Source organism: Oreochromis niloticus, linkage group LG14 (assembly GCF_001858045.2).
Source record: "Oreochromis niloticus isolate F11D_XX linkage group LG14, O_niloticus_UMD_NMBU, whole genome shotgun sequence".
Lineage (NCBI taxonomy): Eukaryota > Metazoa > Chordata > Actinopteri > Cichliformes > Cichlidae > Oreochromis > Oreochromis niloticus.
In genome coordinates this window covers 9,313,966-9,327,001 of record NC_031979.2, presented here as the reverse complement: position 1 = coordinate 9,327,001, position 13,036 = coordinate 9,313,966, and the positions used below count along the sequence as shown (strand labels likewise).

The 13,036-nt window shown below is 41.0% G+C and overlaps 1 protein-coding gene across 5 annotated transcripts in view; it reads left to right on the top strand.

Annotated features, from left to right (window-relative positions):
* The window catches only part of lsamp (limbic system associated membrane protein), a 436,734-nt gene that overhangs the window by 394,552 nt on the left and 29,146 nt on the right, over nt 1-13,036 (top strand). For all 5 annotated transcript variants that reach the window (XM_013273852.3, XM_025897858.1, XM_025897859.1 and 2 more), the window contains one exon: nt 4,010-4,135. In XM_013273852.3, the coding sequence (XP_013129306.2) occupies nt 4,010-4,135 (126 nt within the window). The remainder of the gene's footprint in view (nt 1-4,009; nt 4,136-13,036) is intronic.

The following is a 13,036-nucleotide window of genomic DNA, read 5'->3' as shown; positions in this document are numbered from 1 at the left end:
ACCAAGCCATTGGTTCAGATATGTGGATGACACCTGGGTGAAAATCAAATCTCAGGACGTACTACATTTCACGGATCACATTAACTCGGTGGACCGACACATCAAATTCACCAGGGAGGATATGAAAAGTGGCAGGTTAGCCTTCTTAGACTGTGAGATTTCCATCAGTAATGGGGGACATCTAAAAGCTGACGTGTACCGTAAACCTACGCATACGGATCAGTATCTAAGGTTTGACTCTCATCATCCACTGGAGCACAAACTGGGTGTCATCAGGACGCTACAACACAGAGCGAACACCATCCCCACTGACACAGCGGCCAGGGAGGCAGAAGAACAGCACATCAAGAAGGCCCTGAGTAAATGTGGTTATCCCAGCTGGACTTTTGTCAAAGCTGGGAAGGCACCTAAAGAAAGCTCCAGCCAATCCAGGAGAGAAGGACAACCGCTGCCCAGGCGAAAACCTGTAGTGGTCCCGTATGTGTCAGGAGTATCGGAACAGTTGAGACGCATTTTTTCTAAACACCGGGTCTCTGTGGCTTTTAAACCCCAAAACACGCTGCGCCAAAAACTGGTCCACCCCAAGGATCGGGTCCCCCGACACAAACAGAGTAACATAGTGTACGCTGTTAAGTGCCAGGAGGATTGCCAGGATTTATACATCGGGGAAACCAAACAACCTCTAGCGAAGCAGATGGCACAACACAGAAGAGCAACCTCATCAGGCCAGGACTCTGCAGTTTATTTACACCTACAGGCCAGTGGACACTCTTTCAATGATGAGGATGTAACATCCTGGACAGGGAGGAACGCTGGTTTGAGCGCGGAGTCAAGGAGGCCATTTACGTGAAAAGGGAAAGACCATCTCTGAATCGAGGAGGGGGCCTAAGGATGCATCTTTCACCATCTTACAATGCTGTGATTGCAGCCATTCCCCAACTCTCTGTGAATGGTACTCATGGCCATTGATCAGTGTTCTTTGATCACTGGGTTTTGGTCAGTGATTGTTGATCAATGGTCATGGGAATTTGCATAATTATGATTAAGGAACTGACCTCCCAGCCCATTGTTCCTTCAGTGGGCTGGTTTCAGTCATTATGCAAATGTACTGTTTATAACGTTTGGGGAAACCTGCAGTCAGCTGAGACTGAAGAAGTCACTTGGATGAGTGACGAAACGTTTCTCCCACAAAACGCTACGTCCAGATGAACAGAATCAACTTTTGGAGATTTACTTTCCTGGATGATTGAGAATGCATCAAGACGTCACACATCTCTGGTTTTGATAACATCTGTTCTCAAAGGTTTTTTGTGAATTTAGTTCTTATTTAAAGGGCAAACACAAATTGGCTTTCTAATTAGTCATGGTTATCCATAAATGGTAAGTGAACGACAGAGCCAGGCTGTTTGAAAAATGTAAATGATATGATATGATATGATATGATATGATATGATATACCTTTATTAGTCCCACAAGGGGAAATTTCATGTTAAGGCTGCCAACCTATTGCATGCAATGGCGGTGCCATCTTAAATGTGAAGAAACTGAACAGAATGTTTTCACTTAATGATATATGGAGGAGTACGGATGCTCAGCCTTTTTCTTTCTTAGCAAGGAAGCATAATTGTTATGTTTTATGAAAAGTCATTTTGTATATAATAACAGGAAAGAGTCACTGGTCTTTGTTTTGTACAGTCTCAGATATAATAGATTCTACTCCGGTGCATTACTGTAAAATGTAATATTTGCTGTACATGACAGACTGTGAACTACAGAGGTTTCATATTATTTTTAGCAGCATATTCTATGATGCCAAAAGCACGTTACACTCTTGATTAGTTTACTTCACTGACTGTATAAAACACAGGATCAAAAAAGAAAATCTTAACATAACCCATTGTTTTGTTGAAGCCTCAAGGCTGGTATTTTGGTCATTGTCGTCTTTTCTTTAAGTTTGACCTTACATATTCATGCTCTAATAAATATCCTAAACCAAATAAACAATATGCTGTATGAAATAACATTTGGAGCTAGTGAATTATAGCATAAACTTTAGGAGTAATATTTACAGAAATCAACAGTAGGATCATTTTCTTGTTTTCATGAGGTCTCACAGCAAAAACTGAAATTAGCAGGTGATCAAGTAAGTCCATTTGCTACCTGTTGCTTATCTGATAAACCTTAGTATTTGCAGATTATTCATAGTTTCATGACAAAGTATGTCAGCATGATCAGTGAGACATTCATTTAGCTGCTTTAAATTGACAGTGGCTCCATGTAGAATAGGCAACAAACACAGTTAGGAATTACTGAAAAATAAGGAAAGTCATTTGGATTTTCTCAATGCTTTGTCAGATGAAGCTCATTATCACATACACCACACTTTTTTCAGAATAACCAGGGCTAACTGAAAAACTAACATTTTATGCATTCAAGTCCTTCCAAGGTGCCAGGAGGAAATGACATTGTTTCAGAAGGAGCTGTAAAAATCACACTTCTATTAGATGATTGGCATCAGTTGTTTCATTCATGCCTCACAATCATGACCTCATTCATCGGAGATGGAGCCGTGCACGGCTTATTGTCAGCTGGAACTTTCACACTAACACAGGCGACTGTCAGAGTTCACTTCACCCTGCCAGCCTCCTTCCTGGTGGCTATATTATCAGGAGTGTTTGTAAAATGGGAACCAACTGTTCTTGTGTTGGATTCAGACAGTTCCTTCAAAACTGAACTATTTGACAGATATGGGGTCCTTTGGTTCAGTTATTAACAAAAACACAGTGGATGAGAGGATAGCTAGATAGAAAAGGTCATTCCTTCTTCTTCTTCTTCTGTTATTAGGTAATAATGATACCCTGGTCAGTTAGAAGGATTGCCAGCAACAACCTGCAGGAAGCGCTTATAAGTAAAGTAAAAACCTACTGATTCCTGCTGACTGTAATAGAGATCTGTCAGTCTGTGCATGTACTTCACTTAAATCTATAAATATAACGGGGAATATAAATCTGACACACATACATATGAACATAGACCCTGAAATTAGAATAATAAATCCATTTATTGTACTCGTAGTAACTTAAAGTTTTTGAGAAAAAAAACAGTCAGTCTTGCTTTTTCTCCTGCATAATGCATGTTCCAGCATTCATCTTATTCCAAAGTCATTGATCATTTTATGTATTTTTTGGCCTCTTATCTGCATATACAATACTTTATCCTTAAAAAAAAAAGAAAACAACACTGATGTGTGTTCCCTCTACATCTTTCATGATTGATTGCACCTTAGCTGCTGACTCACTTTAACACTGACTGTAAAGTCTTAATTCTTTTATGGGTTTTTTGGGGGTTTGTTTGTTTTCTGTGGGGGAGGAGGGGGGAGTACACAGGAAAGGACTCTCCCTCCTCTGTGCGTTTCTGTTTGTTTGTGTGGGTGTGACAGCAGCGGGAGTGATGTGTAAATCGGTGATTGCGAGGCAGGATGATCTGTGACGAGATGAAACGGCGCCGTGTCGCTTTGAACATCAGTGTCAAATTCACACGCACGTATAGCAGGATCTTCATTTCAGCCTGAAATTTGGATTATATATTAAATAAAGCCTACTTCCCTCAAAGTAAACTCAAAGTGAATGTGCAGCAGCCGTCTGGTGGGTCCCCATATGACAAGACAGGCAATCTGTTTTTATGAGCTCAGGTCCCGGGGCAGGGGATTAAATTGCTTATTTGGATTCTGGGTTAAGAAAGTTTACCGTAAGTACCTCTGAGGGTTATAGTAACGGGGGGAGAAAAAAGTTCTCTAAAGCTTTTTTAACACCTACTTTTAACTGAAAAGATCCAGGTTAGCTTGTGTCTCCATCTAAGAGTTTTCATGCATGTATGGTTAAGAACAAAAAGCTGCTTTGTGTTTTTGGTGAGAATATGCATGGGTTTGATGGCTATTAACATCCTCTATCGTTCATGCTCATATTGAATAGCATTATTAATCTTGTTGTCATTTCTCTTGTGTCTTCAGTTCCAGCCAGTATCTACCAAGTGTCAAATGACATCACGGTGAATGAGGGCAGTAACGTGACACTCAGTTGTTTGGCCAATGGCAGGCCAGATCCTGCAATCACTTGGCGACTGCTCAACCCATCAGGTAAGAACTTTCAATCAGTACTCATTATCACATTTGAATAAAAGGGGGTTTTTTTTCTTAAGCAAACCATGAAGAAATATCTTCTTTTTTTTTTAGTGCAGTCTAAAGAAGATTGATGTCTGTAAATGTTACTAAAGCTTAAATTTGGTGGCACGACTCTGTTCTGAGACCCAGAGAGAGCAGAGGCGAGAATCCCATCACTGAAAATGGATATGGCTACAGATAGATTTATTTATTAGTCCTTTATTTATTCAGGTAAAAATCTCATTGAGATTTAAAATCTCATTTCCAAGAGAGACCTGGCATCATGGCAACAAAAGTCACATAAGTCACATAGATAGATGAAAGATGAATCTCGGGTCAGGCTAAAGCATTTCAAATACTATGTTATATATGAGATATGAGCCAGTTGATGGAAGGGTAGGTGGAGAAGTGTATCAGCTAAGATACCAGCTAAGACTGAGATCAGCTGATCTGCCTTGCTTGTGGCTGAAACTGATTTTGCAGCCAATTAACTAACAATGTTAGATTTTTCTGGATCAATTTGTATGTTATGATTGGTTTCAGAGCACACATTCGATTGGCCAATACTCAAAACAATAGGAAAGTCCAGAGTTGAGCTATATGGCCACAATGGCAAGAGGTATATATGAAGTGGTAAAAGTGAGGAACAATGAACCAGCTGTCAAGCATGCTGGTGGCAGCATCATGCTGTGGGGCGGTTTTGCTGCTAGTGGTACTGGTTACAGAACATTGCACAACATGTTTGGACCAAGGAGGACTAAATCCAAATTCCTCAACTTTACTTTACGTTTGAAACGGGTGTTCCAATAGGACAGTGATCACAAACACAAATCAAAACCGCGTTTTAGAAGGGATCAAATGGGCTAACATTAAGGTAGGCTGTGTTAGAAGATATTAACATTAATGCAGTCTTCAGAACCTTTCACTTTAAACCTCACTCATACCTTGCTTCAGCTGACCCCAGTAGGTCACGTGATAGAGTGGGGCAATGTCTCATAGTGGCTTTACCCTTAACCCCCGGTGATGGTAATCACCCACACTTTTTTCATGCCTTGGCTGATGTGATGATGGACGTATTCAACAATGTATCATCACCTCCCAAGGGGAAAAATCCAACCACTAGCTGTTAATACAAACCAGCTAGTTTCCACCTTTTATTTTTAGAGCTGAAGAAGGGTCATCGACAAGAGGTGAAATCTCTTCACAAACTGAAAGAAGTCCAATTGCCTTCTTTTTTTAAGCTTTTAACCCGAACATTAGGCTTCTAGAATGTGTTCCCAAAGCCTCAACCATTGAAAATAAACTCTACCAATTCTGGCCAGATGAGTGGTCAAATATCCAGCCAGGATTATTCAAGAAGCTTGTTCAAAAAAGTATCCTGTCAAGGTGCAACTTACTAACTTATTAGTGAGCAAGTGGGGTTATATGTATGTATTTGAGCCTGTATGAATACTTTCGACTTTTTGTGAATTAGAGAAAAATCCCAAATAATTTTAAATTTGTGCACCCGGTTCTTCTTTTTAAGGTCATTAAAGATGTATGATGTACAATCAGTACACCCTCGAAAAACAGTGCCAAGAAATCATTTAAAGCCCAAAATTGCCCATGATGCATGTATATAAACTTTTGACCACAGCTTTATGTCATGCGCACCTCAATAAAATTGTGAAATGAAATAAATGCTAATTTGTTATCAATTACAGATGCAGTATATTCACTGACTTTGCAAATATACCCTAGTAAATCCATGTAAATTTAATTTTCAGAGAATCCCTATAGTAGCTCTTTGCATATAGTTGTCAAGCTGGTGTTTATGAATGCCATTAAAGTGTACAGAGGAGCTGGGTTGTGTTACATCTCTCCATACATGTGCATCCCTCAGATATTGGCGACATTGTTGCTTTGGGATTTAATCCAATTTCAGAGAAAAGATAAATGTCTTGAACTGCTGATAAGCTTGTAGTTTGATGGATGAAGATGCTCGAGTTGACAACATCCCCGTTTGATCGCAGCCTTGCTCTGATTTAAAGTCTTTCTATTTACGTGTCTTTATCAATTACTGCATCAGTTTGTCAGCACTCCAGACAGCTCTCATCAAATACATCTGTTTCCTGCACCTGGAAGCAGAACAAATCAGACAGGAGTTTCTTTTTCTTTTTTTTCCTCTGTTTGCATTAAAGAAGAGTGATTTTTTTCCCCCCACCTAATTCTGCAAGTCGTATGGATCCGACTGGCTGCTTTAATGAAAACTGAAAGCACCCTCCTATTTTCTGTCTGCAAAGCCGAAGGGGATCCCACAGAGTTCAGAGTTACTGCAGGTAAAGCTCCTTTGTAAGTTTGAACAGCTTTTGTTTCAAGGAAATGGATGGAAATGTGGAAGAGGAAGGAAAAAGCAATGTTCAATCCTAGATGTCTCACTCTGCAATATACCTGGTCTTAATAAGTACGCCTCTGCAAGTTGTGTATAGTTCAGTAAGGAAGGTTCACTTTTTATTATCTAATTTCTCTGTGATTTACTGAGGATACAGGAGGTAGGCACCTCCGATAAGTCTTTGTTATTCACCGGAACACTGTGATAGAAGGAAAATCCTGTCGGCGTCCCGGCTGTATTAGTTACTAGTCTACACATGCACCTGTGGTTCCACACCACTTTAAACATAGGCAAATTTTTTGTTATTGTTGTTGTTTCGGTGTGCTGCTTCTTTCTCTCCAGAATTCATAAGTCTGACCCAGTTCAAGAGCATATGAGGCACTGCTGGGCAAGATAATGATGGCAGGCTGTAGTGTGACTGCGTTACGCCTTTGCCTGCTAAGGTGACAACGCCGCTTCCCACACCTAGCGATGCTCTCAATTATTTTCTGAGGCCACAGATGTTCATGAGACCCAAAATTCCAGACCAAGTACAGGCCCAAATCTTTTTTTCTGAGCCTTCACTCAGTATTAAACATCGAGTGTAAAGAATAAGCTTAAGTCCATGACAGTATGGCCACATTTACCGTAATGAGCATTTCTATTTAACATACTTTAAAACAATATAGTTAATCTACACTATAAACCACAGCAGAAGGTTACATTTGTGTCAATAAGTGGAAAAACAAGACGTGTTCAAACCTGTTCAACAACAAGGTTACTACAAGCTTTTGCTGCTCATTACACGTCACTGACTCTGATGATTTGTTAGGTATCGTGGTCATTCACGCCATACGTTCACCCTAACACATATCAGTGTTATAAAGGAACAGGGGAGGATTATTCACAATGTTTTATTACTTGTCAGATATTACAGGCTCAAGTAAACTCTTAAAACGTTAAAGACAACTTTTACATTTCGTGACTCCTCTGCAACCTCGAGTGTGACTCACGGATTCTACTGCCAACGTCTGGCTGAAGCTCATTATTGCATAACCACATGAATATTCATATTCCGACTGATGACTCTTTGTGTGCATGCTGCTATGCATAAATGTGTGAAAATGTATTGGCATCCATACACGCACATACAAACAGAAGATAAGCTCGGCACAAACACGTTCTTTAGGCTTCTGTCTTTTTTAGGCCCTTCTTTAATCGTGATCGTGTGCATTCATGTATTTCCAAAATCTGATCATCGTCCAAACCCTAAACTTCCAAATTCGATGTATTTGGAAGAACTGTCAGGAACCCAAACTAAACATTACAGAATAAAGGAAAACACTGAAAGAGAAAATCGTAGCCTCTTTTATAGGCTATCCTCTTAAAGTCACCAGAAAATTGTCCTCCAGATCGATGACAGGCAGAAATGTACATTTGAGAGACTTTCTAGTTTTACCAAGTCAAAAGTCTTTCCAGAACTAAGTAAGTAACTAAGTATTTAAATTATTTTATCATTGATGAAACAATCCACACTTTGTATGGCTTGGAAACACGAACAGAAAGTTCCTGTAACATGGGCTGTAATAAACCAACCACCAATCGAATTAATCAGTGAAGTTAGTATTTTTAAAAGCTTCCAAACAAAAAGAAATAATAATAATTGAAGTGACTGTTAACCTGCTTTTAACCTAATAATGACAATTAATGCAGACAGCACAACGTTCTACTTTAAATCAAACTGACCAAACCATAAAAACCAGCAAGCCAAACAGAGTATAACAACCCAAGAAGTCAATAAAAAGCAGACAGTGAGCCAGCTCTGAATACAGCATTGTAAAGTTTTGTCTGTAAAACTTCTTTTCTCGAGGGCTCGCAGATAAAACTTGAAGCAATTTCATAGAAACAAATAACTCGAGTGACAAACGATGCCTCGAATGCCATAGCTGAGCAGTTTCAGCCAGCTGTCCGGGTTGATATCCCAACCTAGGATTTGTTTATAGGATAGTTAATAGCAGGGTTTCTCAGGGTGTCCACACTGATTATGGCTGTCATCTGTTTCCACGGAGACATCCAGTCTGAAAGTCAGCATTTCACAGTCTTTTGTCTGTTATTGTTGCTTCTTTCACTGGTTTTCATGAAGCTAATTTGATCAGAACTGACACATTTCATGCACGGTGGATCATTTTTTCCTTTCTGTTTATCTCTCAATTCACCTTGCATGCCATTTTTGTTTTATCGCTGAGAAAGAACGCAGGCACAGTGTTGCACATCATTCTGAGGTCATATAATGTAGTGTTTGTGCAAGTGTGAGGCAGAGACTTTTAGACCTGCTTTGTTAAGAGTAAAGAGGACCATGCTGCAGCCCGGTAACCTTTTCAGCATGATTTGAGATGATAGTGAGGCAAAAGATACTGCATTATGAGTATAAATGTGGAATGGAGGCATCTCATTAAAGAAAATCACAATCGATGAAGGCAGCATGGTAGTGTGGTGGTTAGCACTGTTGCATCAGGCCCTGGGTTCATATCCACTGGCTTGGGGGTAGTGGTGTCTGGAAGGAAGCCAGCATGCCTGGAGAGAATGCATGCGAGCAGAGAACATGCAAAGACGATTGTCAGTTTTAAATTAGCTGTAGGTGTGAGTGGTTGTCTGTCTCCTTGTGTTAGTCCTGGAATTTACTGGCAACCTGTAAATGGTCTACCTAGCTTTTCCCCCCACGGCAGCGTATCCAAGCTGCTGCTGATAGGCTGCCTCAGCCGGACAAGTTAAAGAAGATGGATGTACAAAAACACCTGAAACTAAAGGACAATTTTTAACAGCATTTACAGCAGATTATCTATACTGAGTGTAGGGTATGTATGCATATATGTTTGTAAGTACTTTATATCTTGTTTAACGAGTGGGCCAGTCTGAATGAAACACTGTACAAATGTCATCCCACATACAGCAATTATTAACATCTATATGCTTTTTTAAAGATTTCTCATTAATTAAAATTATTTTTATTTTATTGTTATGTTCATGTCATCATCCTCCTGCAAATGCAATGTTATGTTCTCTGTTTGTGTTTGTTTTACGTGTCACGTTTGACGAATGTCACCCGTATGTAAATGTACGTTTATGTGCAACCAGATTTTTGTTCGATTGACTGCTAAATGTGAAATGAAGAATTAGAAATAAAGTCCTTATATATCACAGACATATGGCTTAACAGATGACAATTCATTCGGGTAAAGCTAAAAAAACTATTTTAATGACCATCTTGACTGCATGAACCCCTGTAAGAAACTGTGATAACAAAACGTCTCACTTTAACATGGAGAGACTGTCACTCTGTACTTAACCCTTTCCAGTCATTAACCACTGATTAATTTGTCAACATACATTTGCGATCATTTTTGGAAGGGACTGCCATGAGCTGTTAGAAATGACATATTTTGCCACATCATTTGGGCGTTTTGGGCTTTTACTTCAACACTGTTATCTGAGCTTTAAAGTCCTCTGGCACATCTCCTTAACTCTGATAAGAGTCTATCTTTGGTAAATCAATGGCACTAATGGGTTTAGCTGGATTTTCCTTATCACTGCTATTCATCATTTTCTACTTTCACTGCACTTTGTGCATTGCATTTGAAAAATGTGGACTGCTGTGGGATATGTTAATTTTTTTTCCCAGTTTCTTATGATTACCAGACTCCACAGGACAACCTAATTTAACACATATACATCTGGCGTCTTGTTAAATAAGTCCCTTTGACCACAGCCATGAAAGGGAGACTGAAGATCTGAGACAGGACAGGGTAGGTCCTCCACTGTGGTCCACAGGTTCAGTGTAACTTTAGTTTAGCTGCCTGAGACAGTGGGCATGCTGACTGTACCACACTATCCTGTCATTCGTGTTCTTTTTATCAAAATGCTTTCTGTTCAGCCCTTGCGAGGGCTCTGCTGTAAATATTGGCTGAATAACTCATTGCTTGAACTGAATGTGCAAAGGGGAAGGTATATTCATATTCAGTGGAAGGATTGAAAAGACATGAACAAAAAGGGTGAGGAGAAGCAAAACGTGAGCGAGTGAGGGAGGCTGAAAGCACGTGTGTGACACAGAGCATTTGTTCAGTGCCTACAATCTTCCTCTGACATGCATCTGCTGAGACCTGCAGACACGCTGGGGTAAATCTCTGTAGCTGGCTGGCTCCTAACTTGGGCCCACTCCTGGTTTTGTTTTGGAGCTTTTTTTAACTCCCCATGAATTTGAATGAGCTGGTAGGCTAGAGTTCTTGGGTGGTGAAGGGCTGGAAGGCACCCCATCGAGCACGATGAGGGGAGAAATAGAGCCACTGGTCAAGCAAGGAAACCTTCAGACCACCAAAACAGAAGTCAGACAAGTATGAAAAATACATGCCCTCTGGCTCACTCTGGCTTTCCATGACACAAGGAGGATCCATGCAGAGCTGTAAAGAAGGAGGAAGTGCTGAAAGTTATGCTATCCTTAGGGAAGGAAGGAAACAAAGAGAAAATGAAAAAGGGAGCAAGGCAGGATATAGTGAGAGCTAGAAAAGAAGAACAGAATACTGCTTTAATATTTAATAGACGTGCCACCATTGTTATCATCAGTTATAGCAACTCCAGTTGTTAATTAATGTTCACTTATGCAATCAGGGTCTTCTCAGCTCTGTGGTGTAATAGTTTACCATTTACCCAACACTGTTGGGAGACTAACTGCAGCGAACCTCTGGTCCGCACAAGCAAAGACGAGCAGGCTGCAGTGAAAACAGTAAGATAACAATGATTAAAATTCAGGTCATAAAGAAGCATCGACTTATTAACTGTACTGCACATTGGCAGCTGAGTGGACAAGTGGCCACTAAGAGGCTCCTGTAAGCAAAATATCAACACTTTAAGTCCCTCGACACCTATTCCCTGTCCATCAGCAGTCGTGTTTACTGTCACTGTGTCCTTGAGCAACACCCTGAACTCTTAAGGCGTTCTGGATAATAGCATCGGCTAACTGTAAATTGGTAAGCTATGAATCTACCCCAGCAGTTTCATTGCAACAAAGACATCTGTCCAAATGAATTGATTTGGACCACAGCCCACGTTCCTAGGCTATATGATCCCCCTGAATATTGAAGTCATAACCCTTTTATAACAGCGTTTGGCAGGGCAGCCTTTCAGAGATTTGATGCTGAGTGCCCTTGACACCCTTCGTACATCAGCCAGAGCGCTGTCGGCCGTGCTCCAAGACCAGGCTCGGGGAAGTCTCCCCAGGACTGTCACCTTTTCTCGAAAGCTCTCTCTCTCCGTTTTTTCTCTGCGGCTCTTTGTCTATCCATCTTGAGCCGTTGTGCCGTCCTCCTCTCGTTCATTTTCACTCTCACTGCCTCCTCCACTTTCCATCATCCTCCAATCTCATCCTTTTGGCAGAAGTATGACAGTCACTTCAGTTGTCCTTCCTGCTCCTCAATTCACTGTCTGGGGAAAGACGTGGAGTTAGCGAGCACAGCAGAACATGCTCGTGCACAGGCGTCCACATGTATCTCTGCACTCCAGGGGGAGTGGAGCAAGCAAGAGTGCAGATACATAGATGCCTCAGTAGTCTGACTTCCGTGTCGTAGGAGTGGGTGTGCAGATTAGTCGGGAGACACACACACACACACACATATCATTGTGTGCCAAGCTGTCAGTAACAGAGTGTAGCTGACAAGCCAGCTGATTGTGAGAGTGAAGTGTAAGGTGGTGACAGGTTCTTGTCAGAGCAACCTGGGTCAAAGCTTCCACTCCACATCTCCAGCTGTGTTCAACACTGTGTGTGTGTGTGTGTGTGTGTGTGTGTGTGTGTGTGTGTGTGTGTGTGTGTGTGTGTGTGTGTGTACAGTCAATGGAACGCCAGCCCCTTTGGGAAGCAAGGAGAAGACAGCTGCTCATCCGTCTCGCAGCAGGTCTCAGATCTGCTGACTGTCACTGTTCACTTGTTTGTTTACAGTCAGCGCCATCAGCAGCTGCTCTGAAATCAGTCTGATGCCACATGCTATACGGGACATTATGAGCACAGCTTGCCCTGTGTCTGCCTAGCCTCATTAGGTGTAGTCACCGCTGGGCGGACTGAACACTAGAGCTCAGACTTGTTTTAAGTCACGACTGTGTTGAAACTGCACTTTTTGTCGAAGCCATAAGCATTTTTTAGGTTTGAATCCCTGCTGAAGAAACAGAAGCAGGGGGAAGAGAAAGCAAGAAGAACAAGAAATTAGACTCTCTGTAGGTAATGCAGGGCGAGTACAAACTACTGACAAACATTAGAAAAATCTAACTAAACTGAGCAGAGGAACAAAACAAATCCTGCCATGGCAGTAAATGGTTTGATGACCAGAAAAAAAGGATGGGATTCTTATACTATGACATATGCAGTAAGCAGCACTCAGTGTCATGGCCACCTGTGGGAGATTTAACCATTTTATGTGATAGCAGAGGCTAAATGATGATCCTGAAGCTCTTAATAACATTTAAGCATTTATCTTTATAATAGG